Here is a 23,767-nt window from a genome sequence, read left to right as displayed (position 1 = left end):
CCGAGGGGCGGGGCCGTGGGCGGGGCCGGGCGCGCGCGCGTCAGGCGGCGCGGGGCGGGCCGGGCGCGCGGGAAGATGGCGGCGGCGGCGGCGGGAGGAGGGTGGCCCGCGGTGTGCGAGAAGTTCCGCGCCGCCCGCACCCTCTCGGCCGTGGAGTCCCTCAAGGACCCCGAGACGGAGCCGTACCGCTCCAAGTACAGCGCCCGGGCGCTGCTGCAGGAGGTGAAGCAGCTGCTGAGCGCCGCCGAGGAGGGCGGCGAGGCGGTGCTGGCCGTGCGGCGGGCCGTGCTGGAGTACGAGCTGGGCGTCAACCACACGGACACCGAGGAGCTGTCGGCCGGCGAGGAGCACCTGCAGCGCTGCACGCAGCTGCTGGAGCCGCACCGCCTCTCCCCGGACTGCGTGTCCCTCTACATCCAGGCCCAGGTGCGCTGGGAGCCGCAGGGGTGCCGTGGGGCGGAGCGGGGCCTTGGTGTGCGGGCTGTGCCGGGGGCTCCGCAGTGAGCGCTCCCCCGGCCGGACGGTGCTGCTCGTTTAACCGTAGTGAACACACAGCCCCGGCCTAAGGTTCGTCCGGGGGGAAGGAATCCTTCACAGCTGGGGGCTGTTGGAGGGGGGATCTTCTGTTTTGAGCCTCCTGCCGATGCCTCTGGGTGTTCTCGTTGAAGCTGGGTGTTGACAGAGCAACGTGCTCTTGATGCCTCGGGCTTTAGCTTTTGTATTTTTCAGAATCTCTGCTGCTTAGTGTGTAACTCTGAAACTTCATGTTAGGTGTTAGTAAGATCTCTTCACAGGATAGTTAGACAAAACAATTCCTTTCTAGCTAGAGAATCAAGGATAGCTGTACCCAAAAAAACAGAAACAACAGCGAGGGAAAGGGGGCAAGTCAGGGGGCTGTAGTTGGATAATTGACCCCAATATGTAGATGAATCAAAATTTCATGTTTTGTAAAAATTCGTGACTGGGATCCAGCTTGGATTGGATTTGGATGTAGCCTTGACCAGGCTCTTGCACTTCCCAGGGTGTATCCTTTCAATAAATTCCTATTTTATTCCTTTTGCTCTGTTCCAGCTCAGCCTTTCCAGGCAGCACTCTTCTGGACAGACTGAGACAAAACTTTTAAGAGCTGTGCAAGAAAAAATTAGAAAAAGATCTTACTGTGTCCAGAATTTATTTGTGATTCCCTAGCTCGTTGGTTGTCACAGTGATATTGTGAGATGCTTTTATTGATGCATTATCCTGAAATGATATATTGTTAGTTTTTAGCATTGCCTGTTTTATTTTAAGGTATTGCATTTTGTCCCAGATAGGTAAATACAATTTTGTTGGTGCTTGAAGTAACAATATTTTCCCTTTATTCTGAAGAAGGGAATACTGTTACCAAAATTAGTTCTTGCTGCGTGCAGATTCACAGAATGGCTTTGATCATTCTGTCATGGTAGCTGGTGTATAGTTAGGTATCTGACTCTAGACATTACATTAAATAGAGCAGTTATTTAGATATCTCTGTCAAAAATGGTTGCCCTAATTAGAGAAGGCTCCATTTGCTTCCTCATCAAACTGTCAGGGAATTGTGGGCTGAGTGGAAAGGTGCAAGTGAAAGGATGACTTGTCTTACACTGGTTGAATTAGCTGAATTGTCTAGAACAGTGAGGTTACATCTGCTCCTTGTCCTTCAGCCTGAGGGTTTGGATACACTGCTACAAATCTGTTACCCTTTGTAAGGTAAGGAGATTGCTCCAGCTGAAATAAGATAACATCTTCCCACATGTTCCTGGTGTGGCTCTTGTGGCTCAGAGGTTCTGAATTGGTGTGCTGCAAAGCAGTTCTTCTGCCCATTAGCCCAAAGTCTATGTGAATTCACTGTTTTGGGGCTTTCAGGAAGCAGCAGGATGAAGTTTGTTATGCATGTGAGGTGCTGTGGTCCAGCACTGAAGGGTCTGCTGTTACCTGGCACTGTCCTAAGGTGTGGAGCTTGAGTCCTTAATTTAAACCATTTCTGGTTTAATAGCAATGATTGTCATCAGTGGCAGTACTTCTCCACCTTCTGGGATGTCTGGGGTGTGTTGCCATGGCACTGACTGCTGTTTTGTAGGAAGAAGCATTCCTTTTTCCTCCTGGCCCTCTTTCTTTAGCCTCACTTCTGATTTCTGAGCTTTTTGCATAAGAGTGTGTTTCCCAGTCTCTGTCTAATGGAATCTGGTCTCTTCCACTGCTTGGCCTTGGGCAAAGTGTTTCAGTTCATAAACAACATGTGATGTGCTTTCTTATAAAAGTAGTAGAATGAGGTTGAAAGGGACACAGGGCTGACATACAGCTACACATTCTAATTATTTTGAAGAGTCTGGGGGGTTTTTTTATCCCTCTTGAGTTTTGTAATAACACTGCCTAGGTTTAAATGAGCACATCAGACATAGATTATTATTAACACTTTCATCTTAGTAATAAAATTAGAGGCACATTTTGTCAAAGTTAGGTTCACAAATGCAGTAAGTTGATATGTACGTTGTTTTAACTTAAATTTGAAGGCAGTACTCTATAACTTTTGGATCTGAGAGGTGCTTTTCATCTCTTTGCATTGTTGAAAATATACAAACATGCATTCCTAGCCTATTTTTTTTTCCTGTTGATTTTTTCTATGGAGTCATATTAACAAATTTCTGATTTCTTGTCTCTTTTTATGATATTTGTAGGTGATGTAAAAGCTGCATGAGTTGGATGCAGAACATACTCTGTGGAAAAAGCTGATTATTTGAACACACTAGTCCTTATCTAGCAGAGTAAACAGAGGAGGACTGTGAGGTGCATTTTTTATGTGAAATTTGCTGTGTGAAAACCCCCTCCCTTTTGAGCAACTCAGTGAAATGTGTGGGGATGATTTCTGCTTTTTGAAATCCATTGTATTAGAACACACACATATATAAGGATGAAGACTGATCAGTTGTTTGGAAAAGAATGTGTGATGTAAATGGAATATGACTATTTATTTTTCTTTTACCTTCAGAACAGCCTGGGGATCCTGTGGTCTCAAAGGGATAGAATTGAAACTGCACAAACTTACCTGGAATCTGCAGAAGCCTTGTATAATCAATACATGAAAGAGGTATTGTGTTAATATCATGGCAGGTCTTACTTTACTTGTCACTTTGCAGGTTAAGAAATCTTTGAAATAAACATGCAATGGAATTTTGGGTTCCTGTGCTTTCTGCTGGCTGCTGTGATACTTTTGGCAAGTGATATGAGTTGTACTGCAGGATAGGGCAAGGCAAATTAGAGCATTACTTACTGATTTCAAAACAGAAATTAATGTTGCTCCCTTTTGAAAGCCCTTTAATAATCCAAAGTTGATGCCTGGTAGAATTTGGGCTTTAATGAGGACTGTTATTAAATCTTATCTTGGAAATGCAATAAAAATGTCCACTGCTTTCAATGGGTAAAGGAAACAAAATTAATATTTACATGGTTTGCTCTGACTGTGCAGTGTTTTTCAGGGGTAAGTAGTTTAGTTCCATATCCAAGAGGACAATCTCACAGACAGCTAACCCTCTCATGCATATTAAACAACCTTTTGAGCTGTGGATTCTGCTGTGTATCCTACAAAGACTCCCTTGTGCTATTTTTAAGCTCTTTGCAAAGCTGTTCCTACACTGACTTGCCTCAAGGACAGTTAACTAAAATCATTTGTGGTCTTGAAGAAGCAGTAGCTGTGTCTCAGAACAGCTGAAAAAGCTGGACAGACTTTAGTTTCATGAAATTACAGGTTCAATTCAGGTTTTACCATGAAATTGGTTTGCAGTACCTGTGATACCTGTGGAAATTTTTATAATGGCAAGTCTTTATTGGTTGGTTACTGTCCTCTTTCTACCTTTGCTGCCATGCTGGCCTGCAGTGATAGGAGAGGTGATGGATCTAGAAGAAAGCCCCAGTTGTGCTGAAAAGCTGGTCACCTTATTCCTGCCCTCTGGATCAGCTGGGCTAACCAGAGATACTGCATCTCTCTACAGACTCTCTCATTAACTCCTGATGTTCAACTTTGATATTTATACCCAGCCCCAGCTGTCACATGACTTCCAAAAGCTTCTGGCACTTGCTCCAGTGATGATGAAATTAAACTGGTGCTATGGTATAGTGGATTACAGTGCAACCAGGTACCTCACATTTGGCCTGCAGATTTTTCTGAAACTTTAAATTTTTCTTAGTAGTGGTTACTGAATATTTCTTTTGGGACTTTGCTGCCTGACTAGGGTTATATGTATGTCATGACTGCTTGCCACATTTTTCCCCCCAACATTATTTTCCACTTACAGTTCAAGGCATTATGTAGTCAAACATAACTATGCTTTAAGTCTGTCTCTTAGAAGAAACTACAGATTTATACAATGATGTCAACTTTTGTCTTTCACAAATTATAAATATATGAATATAATTTTCTTAGCATTCCCCATTTTTAGGCTGTCAGGAAGCCTTCCTGACAATAATATGTCAGGGAGACTTTAGTAAACTGCTAGTGATGGAGACATTTTCCTGTGTTGGTGGATTTAGTTGTTTACTGACAGGGTCTAATTAACTTACAAATTGGATAGGGTGGTTTTCCCTCTAAAGCAAAACCAAGGCAAGGAGCTTGTGCTAATGAAATCCACTTAGAAAGGAGAGTTGGACAGCTCTTTCTGAGGAGAATTAAAGACATAAGGTTTGATATCAGAGATAGATCTGTAGATACAAGAGGGAGGCAAGAGTTTTGCTTACTGTGTCATTTCAGTTCTTTTCTTTGCAGGCGTAGCTCTACTTCAAATGTTGGAACATTTGTATCTAGAGGAAACAAGAGGAAGAATTATAAATTCACCTCTTAAAAACTAATTAGGTGTAAACAAAAACCTGTAGATTAAAAGGTCATATACAAAAATCTGCATGCCTCTGTTAGGTTAAACATGCTTTAGTTTATTTGTCATTATGTGTTTCAGGTGCATTTGTTAATTTTTTTTAAGATGAGTAAAACCCTTTTATTAAAAGAAATTAAACAAGTCCATTCAAGGATTTTTAATGGGAAGAAGTACCAACACAGTATGTGTTCTTCCCTGTAAAGTGAGTGTATTCTCTGCCCTTATTACTGTTCCTGCCTAAGTCTGCATTAACTCATGGGAAGTATTTATTGAAACTGATTTTTATTTGTTGCCTTACTTTCTTTTGGGAAAGGAAGTGGGGTTAGGAAAGGGCTAGACAAGCTGCATACCCTCCAGGATGCCCTGTGTAATGGGAGAAAAGCTCTCATTGAAAGATGGTTTCATTTGAAGTGTTTTAGAAGTGGCACCTGAAGTTGCTCACAATTGCAAAGGAAATGGGATAATAAAGCAGTGCCATAAGCAATGTTAATCTGTCAGGGTTGCCTGTGAGCTGCCTGGTAACATTATTGACAGTTGTCTTAAGGCAGATTTGGATACAGCAATGCCAAAAGCTGTACAGTTGTCCCTGTAAGAATTCTGACAGAACTTGTGGTTTAAAGAACCAAAAAGTGCTTCTAATAATGGGAGCTACCACATTTAATAACTTGCATGTAGGTTATGCCTGATAGGAAGGTTTAGCAGCTTCATCCTCCAAAGATGTTGTCTGCTGTCTCATTTGTCTGTCTTAGTAAATGATCTTGCCAGCTCATGGATACTGGGAGTCCCTTCACAGCAGCTCTGCTGAGCACTCTGCACTTCATGTTCTCTGCATTACTTCCTGCAGGATGTTTTCTTGCTGCTGATCAGTGCAGCTGGGCAAATGAATATTTCACACTTGAAGGTGTGCTTGGTATTAAAATGATGCCTCAGAACCCAGTGGGTTATTGTACAAGATAAAGGTGCCCAGTAGAGTCCTGTAGAATCCAGGCTGAGTATCTCTGGTGCAGGCAGCATGCATTACTTTCGAGTACATAAGCAGAAGTCTCCTGCAAGCTGTGAACCTTGTCATTCCATGTGGAATTGTGACTTCCATCCTCTGAATCTCTTGAGTGTTGTGGAATTGCTGCAGAGAAGTGGCACTGAGGTGGTTACATGAAGCCTTGTTGAATTTGGGATTGGCAAATGGGAAATGATGTGCAGCCAGGAGAGGGAGCACTGTGCCACAGAGTAAGAAATGGAGTTTGCTGAATGTGCCATGTACCCTTGCAGGATGGAAATCCTCCCCTGGATCCCAGTGAACATTTCATGGCAGAGGAAGAAAAACTCACAGACCAAGAAAGATCCAAAAGGTGGGTGTTAAGCAGCATACTGACATTATTATTACTTGGAAAAAAACCCAACGAACTATAAGAGTGTGTTTAGGCAGGAAAAAAATGAGAAATCTAAAGAGACTGTTGGCTTTTTTCTAGGTTTGAAAAAGCCTACACACATACTCTGTATTACCTGGCACAAGTGTACCAGCACCTGGACATGATTGAGAAGGCTGCTCAGTATTGCCATACTACTCTGAAACGCCAGCTGGAGTACTGTGGCTACTACCCAGTGGAATGGGCACGCAATGCTGCCACTTTGTCACAGTACTATCTCTCCAAGGTAACATCCCAGTGCTTTTCTGCTGTAGCTGTGCCATTAGTGTAACTGCCAACTAAACCAGCTGTTTGAGACAAGGCTCCAGGATGAATTGAGAATGTGCACCTATAAAACCACAAGTTGTCTTCTGACATGAAGCATCTGTCAGGTTTTTTTCTGAAGAGGACACGGTGGCTTTCCTGTGGTGGGTGATGGCAGTGGGGAAGATGAGCAGAGGTGTAAACATGAGAAAAGCTCTATGGTTAATGAAATACTAGCAATGATGTGATGTTGTGTTCCTATGTAAACTTTGGGGTTATAATAATTCAATTTAAAATTATTTTTTATATTGTTCTCTTACACTAAAGTTTGAAAACAAAAAGCATCTGAGGGCCAAGGTATGGCTTATTGTTTACTATAAATTATTATTCTTTGTACCTTAGCATGTGCTCAAGAGTTGTTTGAACCTATGTGAATATGAAAGTGAATATGTGAGTTAGTAGCTGTTTGCCACATGCTGACTCTAAACAATCTACTGTTAGGAAGTGCTTCAGCTTTATTTAGGAATTTCTGCATTCCAGGCTATTTAGATGCTCTTTTCTGATGTTTACAAAGATTGCTGCCCTACCTAAGGCAGTTAATGCTAATTTCAATAGTAACTCCTAATTTCCATATCTTTTTGATGCATTGATAGCACTAATTATTTAACAGTGCACTGACTCGGGGTGTTGACTTGTTTGTCTGGCTGGTTTCCACCAACACTCCATGACAGTGTTTGCCACAAGGCATCACTTCCTTCACCTCAGGGCAGCAGAACAGTCAAAATGTTCAGTGTGCACAGCCAATATTAAAGGCAAGGCTTGGTGTTGTGGCTGTACAGAAAAAAACAGTTAGTAAATATTATATTCAGTGATAGTGTGGAAAAATTGTGCTGTCTTCCAGAGCTTGTCAGTTCTGTCATTTCCCTTGTGGTCATGTATTCTCACTCTCTGAGGTGAGGGCTTTGGTCAAGTGACAGCAGCTGCTCACACCAGTTCTAAGTGCTGCTCTGTTTCTGTTTCTCCCAGGAATGCTTCATGGAGGCTCGACACTGTTTAGCAGCAGCCAGTGTCATCTTTAGCCAAGCTGGGCAGGTGCCATCTGCTGAAGATGGTAAGTTTATAAAAAAGTTTTGAATTAAATGAGTGTGAATTAAACATCATTATGTGTTAATGTTTAAAAGTGAAGTTTAGCAACAGGTACAAAACTTAATCCAGCATTAATTTTCTAAAATACTTTTCAGTAAATTTGAGTGTTTCTGAAAAGCAAGACTGGCTACATGTAGACTGTGAGAAAAAGCCAAGTGCTTGTTTCTGGTGTTTGAGAAAGCATACCAGAATAAAAGTGAAATTTAAAACAATATCCACTTCAACAGTGGCAATGTCTCTTTTCATCCATTTGGTTTTGCATATGTGCTAAAAATGCAGTTTGCCTCAGTGATCAGAGTCATTCAGTGAGCCAAACCAGATGCTTCCTGGGAATAGCTTTAAAAGAGGGAGCAAAACTGCAGCTTTTAAAACCCCAAATCCAGAAGGTACTTGTATTGTCTCTTGTTGCTGGATGCTGCAGCCTCATCAGTGGCTGTTTTTGGAGTTGTAGCTGCCCTCCTTGTTGTTTGGGCATTGATGCAAAGGAACAGCTTGGCAGTCCAGTGTGAATACCAATAGAAGGAACTTTTAGAGAGCTGACTAATTTTAAGGACCTGTGGTTGGTTCCATGATAGTGTCAGTGCTCTGTTTTAGACTCAGTCTTTGCTTACCTACAGCACAAACTTTTATGTCTGTCCTGAGCAAATGGAAGCTTCCAGTTGGTAGAGCTTTAATTTGTGGAGAGGGAGCAAGTATGAGTCAACTTTTTTGGTAGCAAGTCTGGGGCCTGTTAAAATGCAAATGCACATATCATCCTCAGAAACAGTTCCTGAGCAGACAGCTCAATCTCAGAAAATGAATTTTCCTGATTTCTTTCTCTTACTACAAAGAGACCTGGAAACCTTTTGCAGTAAAACACCTTGAAGGTGAAAGGTCTTTGTGAAGATACATTATGATCTATTTATTTTCAGAATTCCTACGTGGCAAATGCATGTTAATCTATACAGGTTTCTACCAGAAATGACAGTTTACAGAACTATTGCATAAATTAACATGGAGAATGTGTTGAGCCATGAGGAAAATTAAATACAAGGATATTCTTTGCACATAACTTTTGAGGGTCTTGCTGGAATGCTGGACTTCTCTTAGTTTTTATGTGTTTATGTCCATTCAGCAGATGAAACAGAGCCAGACCAACAGGACCTTCCAGAGAGGAAAGCTGAAATTGCAAGGTGTTGGATTAAGTATTGCCTGAATCTTCTGCAAAGTGCTCGAAAATTGCTTGAGGTAACAGAAAATCTGTTCTGTGCCTGTCATTGTCTAACACCAAACTCAGTCTGCTTTGGTGATTGCAAGAGCAATCAATTTGCAGCTGGTAACAAGGAATTAGAAATTGCCCAGTGAGCAAAACAACAAGTGCTTGCAGTGTAGCAAGTGTTTCATGGCATGCTTTGACTTAAATGCAGCACTTAAGAATAAGTACAGATAGAGTATCAGCTCTGTAGAATGATCAGTGCATTGCTTTTACAGCAACTGCACAAATTTTCCTCCTCTCTGCTGCATTTTCTTGCAGCTTGATTTGACAGATTCCTTCTTATTTATCTGCTAGTAAGAACATTGTCTTAATATGCAACAGTTTTCTGTGCTGATGTTCTCATTCATTCAAGCATTTAATTAATTCAGATTTGATTCAGTTCACTTAATTCATTTAAGTATTTCTTCAGATGTTTAAACCAGCATTTGTTGAAATGCTTTGTGAAGCAGAGCCTTTGGGCTTAACACTTATTCCTTTGGCTATTTTGTCACACAGGGTAGGGAGACTGAACCCCCTTGATTCCTTTGTCAATATAAGGCCTTGTATATCAATGATTTCTCTTTTGTCTTGTTGCTCACTAGTTTATACTTCAAGTGAAGTCTCTCTTTATAAGCCAGATTTGTTTTCAATTAGCATGCTTTCTCATTTTAGGATAACATAGGAGAGCTGGATCCAGACAGGCAATTGGAACTTAAAGCCCAAAGGAAAAAAGAAGAGGATGAAAAAGAGAAGGGCAGGAAAAAAGCTGTTCTTTTTGGGACAAGTGATATATGTGACTCTGTCTTAGCCATGGAGGAGAAAGTGAGCAGCATATATCCTTTAGATTTTCAAGAAGCCAGAGAAATCTTCCTGGTTGGTCAGAACTATGTCCAGGAAGCAAAAGAGTTCTTTCAGGTTGATGGTTATGTTACTGACCATATTGAAATTGTTCAGGATCACAGTGCTTTGTTTAAGGTGCTTGCTTTCTTTGAAGAAGACTATGAGAGGCGCTGCAAAATGCACAAGCGTAGGATAGACATGCTGGAGCCCATCTATACTGATCTGAACCCCCAGTACTACCTGCTGATCCGCAGGCAGCTGCAGTGTGAGCTGGCTGACACCTATTATGAGATGATGGATTTAAAGGTAGCTATTGGGAACAGGTTAGAGAAGCTAGACTCGCACACAGTTAAAAAAATTAATTCTCTGGCTCAGTTCGCAATCAAATATTACGAACTGTTCTTGGATTCTTTGAGGAACCCGGATAAGGTGTTTCCTGAAAAACTCGAGGAAGATGTTCTTCGCCCTGCAATGGTGGCTAAATTTCATATTGCACGACTGTATGGTAAGCTTATTACTTCAGATAGCAAAAAGCAACTGGAAAATATGCAGACATCATTGGAATATTATTCATTTCTGGTAGACTATTGTGAGAAGTATCCAGATGCTGTCCCTGCCATTGAAACTGAACTAGAACTCAGTAAGGAGATGGTGAATCTTCTTCCAGCAAGCATGGAGAGGCTAAGAGCAAAGCTGTCCTCACTTGTGTAAATACTTCAGAAGGCACTATCAGAACAGTTCCCTGTCCAAGCCAGTGCTGTGGCACAAATTCTGTACTGATTGATAGAAGTAAGGTATCTGCAGGGACATCCACCTAGAGCCTGCACTAGTGTAACCTTGTGAAAAACTCAGAGCTCTCCTGGTCCGTAGCTCACCCACACTAATGGTATAAACTCTAAATGTAAAGTAAAAGTCCAGCTAATGCTTTGTACTGTGTGTCCTATATGTAAATACAAACCTTTTCTCCCTCACACCTTTTTCTTTGGTGTATGATTCAGTTTTTCAGTGTCATGCTGTATGAAAATAGTTTAAGAGTATCTTCTTCTCTGATAATTTTTTTTTTAATAAACCTGAGGCACGTTCTTCCAACTAGAATGCATTTTCTCTTCTAACATTTGTCCCCAGAAACCTTTATCAATGTGAAAGGAACTTGTTTTCAGTATTTATTTTGTATGTTGTTTGTTGTTCTTTTCCCTTGTTAACCAAAACCTAGTTGATAGAGGCTCAATAAATGGACTTATCTGGCTAAATGTTTCTTCAGAGTCCTTGGAATTCTGTTTCCTGTGTCTTACTAAGATACATGTTTTAACTTTGGCCAAAATAAATAGTTGTGAAAGTGATTCCATGAGAGTGTCTTTGGTAAAAACACATGAGCAGTTGTAGTGCCAGAAGTCAGAGCAAGAAAGCAGCAGACTTTCTTTGTGGTGGGAGGAGATACCCTGCTCTTAATACACTGTAGAGTGTTCACAGGTTACAGGTCCTGTGCTCCAGACATTTGCCTAATACAGCTGGATGCCATGGAGGAGGAGCTGCAACTGAGACCTCTCTGGGCTTGTTTAAGATGAAATACAGGCACAGGACATGGTCCAGCTGCATGGTAAGAGATGATGGCCATGGGGCAAATGAAGGGACAATGTGACTTTGTGCAGCAGTGGCAGGGTGGGAAGGTGTTCACAGTGCTAGAGGGCATTGGGGGAGAACAGTCAAAACAACTGGATTCTTCTGGAAATTGAGGGGGAGGAAACATGTTTGCTTAAGGGGTGTGAGGGGAAAACATGTATATCTGAAATGTGTGACAAAAATCTCTTCTGCAGAGGATTCTGTGAGCTAGACTGCTAACCACAAACAAATAGGCCAACAAGTGTGTGCTGGAAATGAGCAGCAGCAAAACTCAAAACCAGACCAGCTCCTTGTGTGCCTGTAGCATCGGGGAGAGCGAGTGCACGTGCCTGTGTGTGTTCTGTTTCATTAAATAATTGTCTAGTCAGCCCCTAGGAGTTTCCTTTCTGCAGTCAGATCTTTGATTCAGATTTTCCTGTGGCTTGAAAGTAAGACAGCTCTAGTTTCTCAGTGAAGCATTTCTCAGCAGGCTGTACTGCACATTGTTTTTGTCTGATTTCAGTTGAAGCTAGTGTGCACTTTCACCAAAACTAAAAGGTTAAATTTTTTCCTACTAGGTTTTAGTTTCATATTCAAGTAGAAGGCAGCAATATGTGTTTGGAGTAGTTGTTTGGTGTTTTTTCCTTCTATACTTTTGCCTTTTGAGCAAATTTTGTAGAGCATGGATTGCCTGCCTCATCATTATTTTCTTGTAATTTGGAGGATAGTTTGTTTGCTATCCTAGCATAATTTCCTCCCCCTTTCCAATACTGAAAGTGTGAAAAGTTACCTTTACACTGAAAAGCTGAATGAAGTGCAGGGTAATCTATCCTTTTTAACCATTTGATGTATCCATTTTAGTCATCATCAGGTGTGCAGAAAAATGCCCTGAGTCCTTGGAAACCACAGTGAGAGCTCAGCAGATGGTAGAATAGGTCCTTAGTTAAGAAGGCCTGATGTAAAAAGAATGAGAGTTTTTTTCAGTCAATCATTGTGATTGGCACTGTGGCTTGGAGAGCTCTCTCCTCTGAAGATACCCAGAATACTTTAGCTTTCCAGCTTTTTTGAAAATATACTTCATATAAATGCATATGGAATTACAGAAACCAATTATGCCAGCTCATCTCCTAGACTAAATGTTCAAGGCTTCTGCCAGCTAATTATATTTTATTACTGGAGACTGCATCGTGCCAGATGCTCAGCACAAATGCTCAGTACTATGCTGTGCTTCTTTTAAGGCATGTCTTTTTAAGGAAACCCTTTGAATAATTCCTGTTTGTTCAATGTTTTGAGAGAATGAACTTATGTAAGATTGTGTATTTAGTTTAAAAAAAAAAAAAAAAGGAGGTGGGGAGCTTGTTGGATTAGGCAGCAAAGCTCCCTTCAGGAATGTTGAGTTTTAACTGTAAAGTATGTGTGAGGTCAGGCATTTATTTCAAAGATTAATTGAAGATTAGGTTCCTGTGAACTCTGTTTAACCTGCATTTCTATTTCTTTCTGTACAGCAAAAAAGTCTCACAACTGAAACCTCCTTTTTGTTGTTCCACTAGTTCTTTCTCCTTAGCCAGCATAAAGCAGCAAGATTTACAAGAAGTCTAAGTTTGTGCAGAATTCCTGTCAAGTGTGAGATCAGAGCTATAACCTCACTGTACTTCTTCAAACAGCATCCAACACTCATGAGAAGTGGTCTGGTTTGGTTAAAACCAGTTTTGGTTTAATTGAATCACTTAATTCTTATGCTGGCTGGAGATATAGTAGGTGTTATGATATGGAGTGATGGGGATGGTTGTGCTGTGCTTCAGTAATTTGTGAGAAAAAGAAACTGTCTCCCTACAAGGGTGTCTGAGCAGTCTCTTTGCTTTTTTTTTCTCGAGGGGCTCTGCTGCTCTTCAGACATCTGAAGCACTGAGGCATGGGCAGAAGCAAGCCCTCACTTCCCCTTAGCAGCAGGAAAGCAGGTCCCCTGTGTTGCAAGGGGTGTGGCAGAAGCTCCTGGGGCTGTTTCGCTTCATTTGTGCTGCTGAGAGCTCCTGGGTGGGGAGTTCTGGTCCTGCCCCAGCAAGGACAGGCTCGGTGTGGATGGTTTCCTTTTCTGTGTGCACATGGTGCAGTGCTCGTGCTGGGTGTGATTACTGCTGTGCTTCCACGTCCAGGAGTGCTGTGGGAGCCTGATTAGCTCTTTCACTCAGCACTGAAAGGGCAAAGATGACCTTTACTTGTATGTTTCTATAAAAAGGCTGAGATAGGTGGTGTTACCTGGATGTTATCTGTGGAATTTTTCATTATAAGATGCCCAGATGTAGTCCTGCAAAGAAAGACTTAGCTCATCAGGCAGCAAAGCCTTCTGTAGTCCTGAAATTAGAGAACTGAAGACTGTTACAATCAAGCCAAGTGCATAAAGTTGTGGCGAGAAGCATTTGTCAACTTTCTTTCCTCTTGTATTGCAACATCTGTGGCTATTTTAGAGCTTGCTACAAATGATTAATTTTTGGTTTGAAAAGTGCTTTTACGTACTTCCCACGAGCTCTGTCCAAAGTGCCTGCTCGTGCTTTCTCATTTTGCAGTTTGGTGATTTCTAACTCTTCCTTGTCACAGGTAGGTGCAAAACCAGCAGTTTCCTGATGAGGACCATCTGCCTGGCTGCCTTTATTCCAAAACCATTGTTTGGCTGTGCCTTTGGAGCTGAAGAGGCAGGCAGACTGTTGGGATATGAAACACAGCACCTTTGGAAAATGTGTTGCTTCCATTCAGAACAGAAAATGTCTGTGATGCTGTTTGTTTAGGGAGAAGTGACTGAAAAAGTGGTGACTTAACATCAAAGGTTTTAATAATTTGGGTGTTTATAGCAATGTTTTAAATAGCTAGTGCTTGAACTTTTGGCATCTGGTGTGCACAAAATACAGCAAAGTCTTTTTTACATGCTCATTGTTGCTGTGAAAGAGATTTACTAGTTGGCATTGGCCTGGGATACAAGGATTTCTCTGAGTTTTTTAATGCAAGTTTCTGCAGAAGCAAAGAGGAAATGGATGAGTGATCTGTGAAAGACTGGGATAGGCATTGGTGAGCTGGTGTTAGTCTGAATTCTGTAAAAGGAGTACAAAGTGCTTGTGTCAGAGTTACTCTGAAATCAGTGGGTGAAATGCACGGGGTAAACAAAAAAGGGAACGAACAAAATTATTTTCTGCATACTTAAGTGTCTTGGAATGAAGCAAGAGCAAGGAGTTCCCAGGCAGGGTCTCAAACCACTCTCTGCATTGCCTGTGGGTTCAGCTGACACCAGAGAGGTTTCACAGCAGCCCATGAGAGAATGCAGTCGGGGGGCCCAGAGCCTCCTCCCACCACAATGCCAGGACTGTTAAATAGTAGAGGTAGTGATGCCCTAGGGGGGATTTCTAGTGCAGACAAGGAGACAGAAATTGAGATACTGCATCTGATTGCCACCACATGGTCTGCAGACAAGGAGGGGACAAAAACCCCAACATAATCCCCTGCTAGAAAAGTTTATTTTGAAATCAAATACTTGCTAATGGCTTGTGCACTGACACCTGGTAAGTATCAGACACTGCTGTCCATCCTGCTGCCCACATCTGGAACTTCTGGCAATAGATATCAAATATTTTTAATGCCTCCATGTGCTTTGCCTTAGTGTTTTCTTATGGTAATGAGCTGCCAAATTACATAGGGCTCATGGAAAGACATATTTTGCTTCTCTCTGCAAAGGCACAAGGTATTGCAAGTGCAAGGGTCTTGAGACTCTCACCTCCCTGGGCAGCCTGTCCTGGCCTCCCTTGCTGCTCCCTTTGCTGGAAATGTTGGATGAGATGAATCTTGCCCCAGGCTTCAGCTTTCCCTGCTGACTGACTCCTGCGTCCTGGAAGTAAGCAAAGACAGAAGATCTTTTTTTCTTAGTTAATGCAATTTATGCTTTTCAAAAGGGATGTGCTCATCTTGAAAGGGGGCAGAGCAGCTTTGTCAGCACTGCAGTTTCTGAACCTGGGGAGTTTGGAGTCTGTTGCTTCATGCTGCAGCAACATCCATGCAGACAGAATGGAGCAGATCCTTCAAAAAGAGCTTGGAGAACTGGGGAGTGCCAGTCCTGCTGGGGAGAGGCTCCTGTGGTAGGTCTGATTTTCCTGCTTTTCCTCATTTTTTTCTTCTGTCACATTTTGAAACAAAAGGATGCTTCTACTAAATCAATGTGCTTAAAACTAGCTAAGAAATGCCCAGCTCCTTTGGTTGATATGAAAAAAAAAAGAAAATCCTGTTCTCTTTTAATTCACCTCTTTCCACAACAATTCAGGGAATATCACAAAACTACAACTCCAGGCTGGTTAACTGGAGCCCAAACACCAGCTCTGCTCCACTTTACACACAGGATGGGAGAAGCAGGCCTGGTTCATGGGGAGACCTCCACAGCAGAATCACTGCTTCCTGTTCTCTTCATTTTTCTAAAATTTACTGATGTCCTTTCTCCCTACACATGAGGTGAAGTTTGTCTGCGCCCCCAGTGGTGCTTGTACATAGAAATAAGTTTTGCACTTGTGCAGGCAGTAGAGGCAAGGTGAGCTGCTTGGAGTGGATCTATGGGCAAGAGCCTAGGGTTGACGAAAAGTATGTAAAAGTTGCTGAGTAGCTCACTCCTGTGAGGTTGTCCTGTGCTGGAGGAACCATCTGAAATAAGCTGTATCTAACTCCTGGGTAGCTGAGCTTGAACTAGTAACATATGCAGCAACACCAACTGGCTAACAGTGAAAACATTCCCTGAGAAGCAGTAGAGGAACAGGGCACCAGGCTCTGCCTTGAAAACATTTTGTCCCACCACCCTTCTCTCCCTTGTTGATTCCTTCTGGGTTTAGGGGTATTTTCCCAACAAATCCTGCATGACCCCTTGCTCCACTGTGCAGGTCCTGCTTGCACTGCAGGGCTGTTGCTGCTCTGCATGGAGTTTTAAAGGATAGTCAGGGAGGCTGAAATTGCCTCCCTAATCAGTAACCAGAGACTGGGTGCTGTGGCATGTCTTAACAAGCTATTTCTTTTAAACCCTAGTCCTGAAATTGCCAGCCAAAACCTCCTGCTGCACCATGCTTCAGCAGGTGGAAGCAGAAAGCATCAGCACTCCCAGCAGCAAGGAAAGCTGCTTTTTCCACCTGAAGGATGGGCCTGTTGCTTGGTTAAGGTTTCTGGGAGAGAGGGGAGATTGCTGATGGGAAAAGGTTGTTGGCAGCTTCCTGTCTGTCAGCAGCTGTGCCTGATCTTGACACAGCTTTCCAGCAAAGATCTCCCCCTGCACTTACTGACTTTCACCATGGGAAGAAAGGAGAGGCTGTTCTTCTGTGAGATCTAGATGGCAGTGAGTGCCTGATTTCTGTGATAAAAGTGGGTGCTTCCTTACAAGATCCAAATCTTATCTGCATGGAGCAGGCCCTGATACTGCCCTCAGAGGAGGGAGGTGGAGGCATGAGAGGCCGAGGGACCCCTTGTGCTGCCTGGGCTGTGATGCTCTGGGTGCAGGGGTGAACACGGGTCAGGTGCTGAGCTCAGATGTGACCCAAGGTTAATAATTAATTTTTACTCAGGGCAGGATTTAGAAATCCTCACAGCTGGACCCAAACCTCTCTCTCTGGGCTGCCAGCTCTTTGCTATTTTGAAGCAGGAGAGATTTTTGCTTTCAGTTCCCACTGGTTGGTTAGTTGAACACGAGCTGGTGGCAAAAGGCATCCTTAAATTTAGACTCCTTGCCTGGAGGGGAGTTCAGTTCTGAAGGGCACCAAAGGGGGTTTTGGGCATTTAACAGGGCAGCTCGTGGGTACTCTTCTTGAGATGGACCAATGTGCTCAGGGCCTGCTGGATATCCAGGTCTCAGCAGTGAGTGTCAGGGAAGAAAACTGTTCTGCCTTCCCAAAAAGCAAGATGGGCAAAACGAATGCTCCTTGTGTTAAACCCAGCTGCCATTCAGATATTCTCCCCTGTGCTGTCTGTTCCTTACTTTTTTATTTCTGTTGCCATCATTCTCTCTTCACTCTTGTTTCTAGCTCTCCTTGTATCAGATGTAGCCTTTTCTGTACCAGCTGCTCCCCAGAGCAGTGACCTGTACAAAATATGTACTTTATTTTCTTAGCAGAGCAAATAAAGAGCTGAGCAGAGCCCAGTGCTTCAGGACCCCTCCTGCTGGCTGCTGGCTGCTGGCTTTGCTGCTCCATGGAGATGAGTGTTTGAGGGCTGCAAGGGTCAGCTTGGATTCCCATGGAAGCCAGGGCTGAGCTCCTATCAGCTAAGGCAGGGGAAAACCTGACCTGAAAACAGAGCAACCCCACAGCAGTTAGGGTTTATCTGACTGCTGAGCAGTTGACAATGGGAAACTGCTTTATCAGGACCCTGCCTGTACAGATAGTGCCTTGCCTGTGGACCTCACTGATAAGCACCAGGACTTTGGTGCCCCTGCACCCATGGGAGTCTCTCTGTCCATCTGTCTGCCTGTCAGGAATAGCTGCAAAGTAAACCTGTGCTGTCTGCTGAGGAAAAGTAGCAGAGGGAGTGACCTGACACTGCTGTGCCAGATCACTCCTCTGGACCAATCTGCTCCATCAGCATTTAGCTGGGCTGGAGCAGAGAAGGGTTGATGTCCAAAGAGCTGGCTGAAACACCCCTGTCATGCCCCTCTGGGTTTCTGCTGGGTTTTTCTTTAGCCCTATATTCTGCCCTTGTCAGCAGAGTGCATGTTCTCGTGCCAGGCACTCCTGCAGTGTGGTCCACATTTAGTGATGTCACTAAATTAGTGATTACTCCTGAGGCCAGCTGGGACATACAGCACTTTAGATTTTGAAGTGTTTATTGTAGTTAAAGACTACTCCCAGATTTTTCAGGCATGTAATGGAAAGTTCTGGGTGTCTGCTCAGGGGTCTGGGTGCACAGTGTCCAGGCAGCCTTCTCCCTCCACCTGCTTCCCACACCCCAAATTAACGCTTTAAAAAAATGCAAATAAGAGCTTTGCAGGTTAAAAAATCTGCTTTGCATCTGATTTGAAAATAATGGCAGTACTTCAGTGCAAGAGTTGTAAGCAAGGATCCAGGAGCAAATTGTGTTCTCAAATGCCTGCTCCTCATTTATTTGCCTCTTTTTGTAGGCCTGTTCTGTTGGAATATTTAATCTTTCAGTTTACAACACAGGATCTATGCAGGAAGAACATGATCCTGTGAATTTTCCTCACAGTTTATGGAAGGCAAATTTGAGGTAGCTGATGTTGGTATGGTGACAGTGCTCTCCTCTGCAGATTTAAAATATTTAACTTAAAATCCTTTTTCTTTTAAACTCTGATAGTCATGCCATGGCACGTTTCAAGGTTAGTGTTCCAATACAGTTCAGCTCATGCGCTGCTCTCTGTTTAAAAAAAAAAAGAAAGCTTGTAACTTTCAGCAGTTTGTGGCCACTAGCCCAAAATGAGATATTTTAAAATCAGAGCTGATTACTTTCACTGTAAGTCTTGAGTGGTCTTCAGACAGTGTTCCTTGGGCATCCCACAACACTCCACAAAGGGCATGCTTTACTTTTAATACCTACACATCCCAGACTCTTTCAGATCCAGGTCTCCAATCACTTCCATGTTTGTAGGAAGGTGGAAAACTCTTAACTTGCCAAGTGCAGAGGGGTGTGGGCACTGGCAGAGAGCAGCAGGGCAGGAGATGGGTGCAGGCTGACCCTCCCTGCAGCCTTCAGGGCCCTGTTACACAGATGCATGTGAGATAGGGGTGAAACATTTGCTTTGGACTTCCCACAGCTACCAATTGTAAAGAAATCTCATTTCCTGGGGTGTGTTGCAGACACAGGAAAAAAATAATAAAACTGTGTGGCAAAACTGCCAATGCTACAAGTTCTCTCATCAGCTGATGGTACAAGACAGATAACTGAGCTCTGTGAGATCCTCTGCCAGATATAGGGGATTTGCAGCTCTCCTGATTCCTGCAGAACCCCCAGTTCCCATGACCTGGTGGGCATTGCTCTGCCTGGATCCCATTTCCATGAGTGCTATGGTGGAAAATGCCCTGGGCTGGTGGGAAGGACAAAAATAGCCAGTGGAGTTTTGCCTTCTCCCACAGGGGTTGTTTGTGCACAGTGGAGGGGTGTGGAAAGGGTCAGTGTGTACCTGTGATCAGTGGAAAGTGAGAGGTGCTATCGCAGGGATGGTTTCTGCAGCCTCCAGCAAGTGGAGGTTGATCATCTCCCTCACGTGTTTGCACAGCTTCCTATTGATGCTGAGCACTGCCTCAAACAAAAGAAAGAAAAGAAAGAGTTAGTGCTAAAAATACAAAGTGGAAACGAGGGTGGTAAGAATAACCATTTCACACCTGCTTGGTTTAAATCTCCTATTTTTCCCGTGCCAGAGAAAAAAACCCCGTGTGCAGAGACTCACAAAGCTGAACAGCAACTTGATCCCTCAGCGGTAAATCCCAGCCTGGAGGGAGCTGCTGGAGTCTCTTCTGTTGCTTCATGAGGTTTGGTGAAACACCATGCCCTGGGGAAAGTCACCACTCAGCCCAGATCCTCACTGGGGGCCTCTGTGGACTTTCCACCACATAAAAATAGATTTACCACAGACAATTTGCACTCTATCAGCCCCAGGACCAGACCAAGGTGCTGCACATGTCAGTGCCCCAGTTAATCCAGCAGCACTCCATACAACTGAGAAAAACCTCCTCCACTGCTTTGGTAACCTCGTTGTTTGTCATTTCTTCTTAAGTGAACTCACCCTGGTTTAATCCAGCCAAAGGTATGAGGCAGCTGAAAGGCAGCTTCTATTTATTTGTCTATATAAGAGCTTTCATGGCTTTTCAGATGTGTGCCTTGTGGACCCACATGTGATCCAAACCCTTTGCCACATTCCCTGGAGCATTTGCACCACACAATGATGATCCGGCCAAGCAAATTGCCTTTGCCCTTCCAGAAAGGAGTTGATATGTTTCTATCAGAGTATATTACCTAACTTTATACATTTATTTTTTCATTTCTACTGCGAATATTTATGATTCTGTCTTCAGAAAAAAAAAAAATCCTAACCAAAACAACAAAAAACCACCCAAGCCTGGCATGAGATTCCAGAGATAATTTACTTCTGTGGAAAAAGATGATTCCCCAGTCGGTGAAACACGTAGTGACTGAGAGTAGCTGGCTTCTAACCCATCTGGCAGGCTGGTGTGGGCTTGAGGCAGGGAAAAGCAGCACCAGTGCCAATGCAAAAATGCAGTTGACTGAAAATCAGGGAACATTAAGCACTGCTTTTTCACCCTGGAGGCCTCTCAGCATCGGACAGAGGCTGGGTGGGATGCGTGCCTTGACCACAAGCTGCCTGCAGCACCACCTTCAGTCCAGCTGCTGGGTCCTGGGTTTGCTTTCCTCCTCGGGCAAAACAGGAGATGGAGGCAGAGGAACTTTTAATTTGGATTGATGAAGGGAGGAAGGCCACAGTGCTGGGCTTTTCTGTTCATGTCTCACTCCCGTCAATCAGGAAGTGATGACGCAGGTTATGGGCTGGGTTTGAGGTTTTGGAAACTTTTTCTAAAAGTCGATCTGCTCGCCCCGTCTTATTTCTGAGGAGTGAAGCTGTGGTGAAGGCCGGCTGCGAGCAGAGGGATGCCAGCCAAAATGCAGCTCCTTATCAGATGCAACGGGAGGATTTTCCTGGCTATTTGTTTAATCCTCTTTGTGGGATACACAGCACAAGGTAAAACGGGCTGGTTGTTCTCTCAATAATCCTCTTTCTGGGCTAGGCGGTGGAGGCCAAGTAAGCAGCCTCTGAATTTTACAAACTGGCCTTCTTTTGGGGGTACTGAGACCTTCTCAGAAAGTCTGTTTCGCTAATGTTTCCTTTTTCTGGAGGGGGAATGACAAGAAAACATGCTTTCTGCAGTTGGAGCATTTAAATTATTGAGACAAAACTTCATAAAATATGTTGTTGCGTGTATGCATGTTTTCAGTCTTCATATCTCAATATGTATTTTTCTAAATGTCCCTTTCATAGAGGTCTGGTTACTGCTGTTACTCAGTTATGGGGTTACAGGCATTGTATGTAACAGTTCCCATGTCATAACTCCTACGGGCTGCTTTCTGGGGGAAGCAGGAAAGGAAACTAGTTGTAAGTGTGAGGAAACTAAACGGTTGATTCTGTAAAATATTGCACCATACGCCGCTAAAATGACAAAAGGGAAATATTGATTCATGATACTGTGCCCTGTGGATTTGTTTCTTGTGAGAGAAAAACTGCTCTTCAAGCTGCAGAGTGTAATTTGTCCACAAACCAATGCTGTGATACTGACAGGCTCTCATTATGCATTACCACCCTGAGGCTGATCTTTGAGGGATGATGGCCTGCTCGATCTGTGTTATGTATTTGCAAAATTTTCAGATGCAGCTGTTTATTTTGTTGCCACTGTTATTATTATAAACCTTCTTAATAATAGGTGAGGAGAAGAAAATAAGTATGAAAAAGGAATATACTGTAGAAGCAGCAGGAAATTACACCCGTGAGATCTTTTCTCTTTTACAGAAGAGTGTAGGAGGTAGCTGAAAGTCATCCAGTACATTATGGAAATATATAGGGCAATAGAGAAGTGTAATTACAGAAAGATATTCCCAAGAAAGTGAGGAAAAAAAATAGATAAAATGCCAACAGGTTGAGAATGCACCAGGAGGTTTCTGAACAAATTAATTACACGAGACAAAGAGGAAGGACGAAATGTCACTGCTCTGATCCTTAGTTTGTCATTTTGGTATATTTTGAAGACCCCCATTGCCAGTGACAGCCCCAGTGAGGCACCTAGGGAGCACCAGAAAACCTGGGTTTACAAAACCTTGTTGTGTTTACGAGACACCTGAACTGTCCTCTCCTCTGGCAAGTGCTCCCAGAGCCTACATAAACCCCAAATCTGCTCCCGTGGCACACCTTGAGTTTCTCACCAATCTCCAGCCCATTGAACTGGAAGGGGCAGAGTTGGAGCCAACAGAGGAAGGACAGCACAGAAACCAGCTCTCTGCTGGGTGCTTTGCCCCCGGAGGTTTTCACATTATTTTCACATACCTTCACCTTCAAGGTGCCATACTTTGAGCTGGGATGAGCCTTGCTGTGACTGCAGTGGTTTCCCATGGACTTCCTGGTGCTGTGAGTGAGGGGATTCCCAGGGATTTTTCATGGACATCCTGCTGCTGTATGTGAGACATGCCTGATGTCTCTGACTATCACCACTTAGGATGTCAGCAGCCATTTTAAAACAAGTCTTCAGAGTAACTCTACTTTTCCGGAGGTTGAGCAATCAGGGCCACACGAACCACTTCGATCCGCTCCTTTAAGCCTTATTAGGTGTTCATGAGGTTCACAGGACCTGGTGAAAAATGTCCTGGTCCTCATGGGCAATGTGTGGCTGGTTCCATCAGGTGCTCCCCTGCAGAGGGCGAGGTACAAGAGGGTGAGGTGCCGGCCCGATGCCTGGAGTGCTAACTGCATCGAGGAGAAGGGGCCCTGGTTTTACATGCCCACCGGTGGGGCCAACAGGATCCTTCCTCCCATGGCAGACCCGTCCTTGTAAGTTTGTCACTAATGTTAGTACCCCAAAACGTATTATTCCCGCCTTGACAGTCCTGTCACTGCGTGGCTCGCCCACGGTACTGTAGAGGCTTTGATGTGTTTGTCTAAGAGAGAAAATTGCCGCTCTGCATTTCAGGATGAAGAGATACCAGGAGCTGGGCGACATATTCCCTCTCTCGGATGAGGATTCCGGCTCTGGGTCCAACGCCGTGGTGGAAGCAGAGCCAGCCTCCGGGTCGGGGCTTGGTGACAATGACAACTTCTCCGAGGCGAAGCTGCCTGTCTTCCTGGAGAACCTGCGAGGCTCCGAGCTGAAGGAAAAGCTGTCTGAGGAGGATCTGCTCCTCTAGGGCTGGAGACGCCGTCCTCATGTGCCGCTCCCTCGCCTCTTCCCCAGAGCCTGACCCGACAGCCATGAAATGGTTCTAAACCAGCATCAATAAAAACTTTGCCTTAAGATCTTTGCTCTTTTCACTTACTAAAAGCGTTGTTGTTCTGTCTGAACTGCCTCTTTGTGTGTGTGTGTGCAGCAGCCGCCCCAATCGGGGGAACAACAGTGCGCAGCCAGCTCTGAGGGAAAGCCATCGTGCTCTGAGGGGATAAATTTCAACCCTTTGTGCGCTGGGAGTCTCCTGCACTTTTCCAGCACTCAGCCATTCGCGTACACCGAAAAAGAGCGCGAAATCCTGCCAAAAGCCCCGGTTTATTACCGCGCTTATTTCCTGAGGGGACCCCCACAGCGCTGCCGCCTCCCGGCCGCCAGGCGGCGCCCTCCCGCGGCGGGCAAGGAGGGGGCGGTCACGTGCGGCGGGGGCGTGGTCCCGGC

At 44.0% G+C, this 23,767-nt stretch overlaps 2 protein-coding genes and 1 long non-coding RNA gene across 5 annotated transcripts; 2 read left to right on the top strand and 1 right to left on the bottom strand.

Annotated features, from left to right (window-relative positions):
- The first annotated feature begins 38 nt into the window (after positions 1 to 38).
- KIFBP (kinesin family binding protein) lies at positions 39 to 11,024 on the top strand. Of its 3 annotated transcripts, none has more exons than XM_079311952.1 (7): positions 39 to 426; positions 3,005 to 3,103; positions 6,150 to 6,229; positions 6,350 to 6,533; positions 7,577 to 7,661; positions 8,814 to 8,923; positions 9,603 to 11,024. In XM_079311952.1, the coding sequence occupies exons 1-7, from the start codon at positions 76 to 78 to the stop codon at positions 10,479 to 10,481; spliced, it is 1,788 nt and encodes a 595-aa protein (XP_079168078.1). In that variant the 5' UTR covers positions 39 to 75; the 3' UTR covers positions 10,482 to 11,024. The 3 variants fall into 3 exon arrangements, with proteins under 3 accessions (XP_079168078.1, XP_079168079.1, XP_079168077.1); XM_079311951.1 differs by having other exon boundaries at positions 40 to 426; positions 8,811 to 8,923; XM_079311953.1 differs by lacking the exon at positions 3,005 to 3,103 and having other exon boundaries at positions 8,811 to 8,923.
- LOC306804849 lies at positions 3,834 to 22,783 on the bottom strand. The gene is made up of 3 exons (XR_013775016.1): positions 22,438 to 22,783; positions 15,130 to 15,240; positions 3,834 to 4,809 (listed from the first exon to the last, which is right to left on the bottom strand). It is a non-coding gene; the product is annotated as an uncharacterized lncRNA (long non-coding RNA).
- SRGN (serglycin) lies at positions 20,834 to 23,400 on the top strand. The gene is made up of 3 exons (XM_079311955.1): positions 20,834 to 21,084; positions 22,791 to 22,938; positions 23,078 to 23,400. The coding sequence occupies exons 1-3, from the start codon at positions 20,994 to 20,996 to the stop codon at positions 23,289 to 23,291; spliced, it is 453 nt and encodes a 150-aa protein (XP_079168081.1). The 5' UTR covers positions 20,834 to 20,993; the 3' UTR covers positions 23,292 to 23,400.
- The last annotated feature ends 367 nt before the right edge of the window (positions 23,401 to 23,767 follow it).

This window comes from Erithacus rubecula, assembly GCF_903797595.1.
Source record: "Erithacus rubecula genome assembly, chromosome: 9".
Lineage (NCBI taxonomy): Eukaryota > Metazoa > Chordata > Aves > Passeriformes > Muscicapidae > Erithacus > Erithacus rubecula.
Note: the sequence above shows the minus strand (reverse complement) of the source record. Positions and strands in the feature narration are given on the sequence as shown.

Coding starts and splice junctions, on each gene's coding strand:
- KIFBP (XM_079311951.1), top strand. CDS start 76: ATGGCGGCGGCGGCGGCGGGAGGAGGGTGGCCCGCGGTGTGCGAGAAG. Junction 7,662..8,810: donor GGTGCCATCTGCTGAAGATG/GTAAGTTTATAA, acceptor ATGTCCATTCAG/CAGATGAAACAGAGCCAGAC. Junction 8,924..9,602: donor GTGCTCGAAAATTGCTTGAG/GTAACAGAAAAT, acceptor TTCTCATTTTAG/GATAACATAGGAGAGCTGGA.
- SRGN (XM_079311955.1), top strand. CDS start 20,994: ATGCCAGCCAAAATGCAGCTCCTTATCAGATGCAACGGGAGGATTTTC. Junction 21,085..22,790: donor TGTGGGATACACAGCACAAG/GTAAAACGGGCT, acceptor TGGTTCCATCAG/GTGCTCCCCTGCAGAGGGCG. Junction 22,939..23,077: donor CCCATGGCAGACCCGTCCTT/GTAAGTTTGTCA, acceptor TCTGCATTTCAG/GATGAAGAGATACCAGGAGC.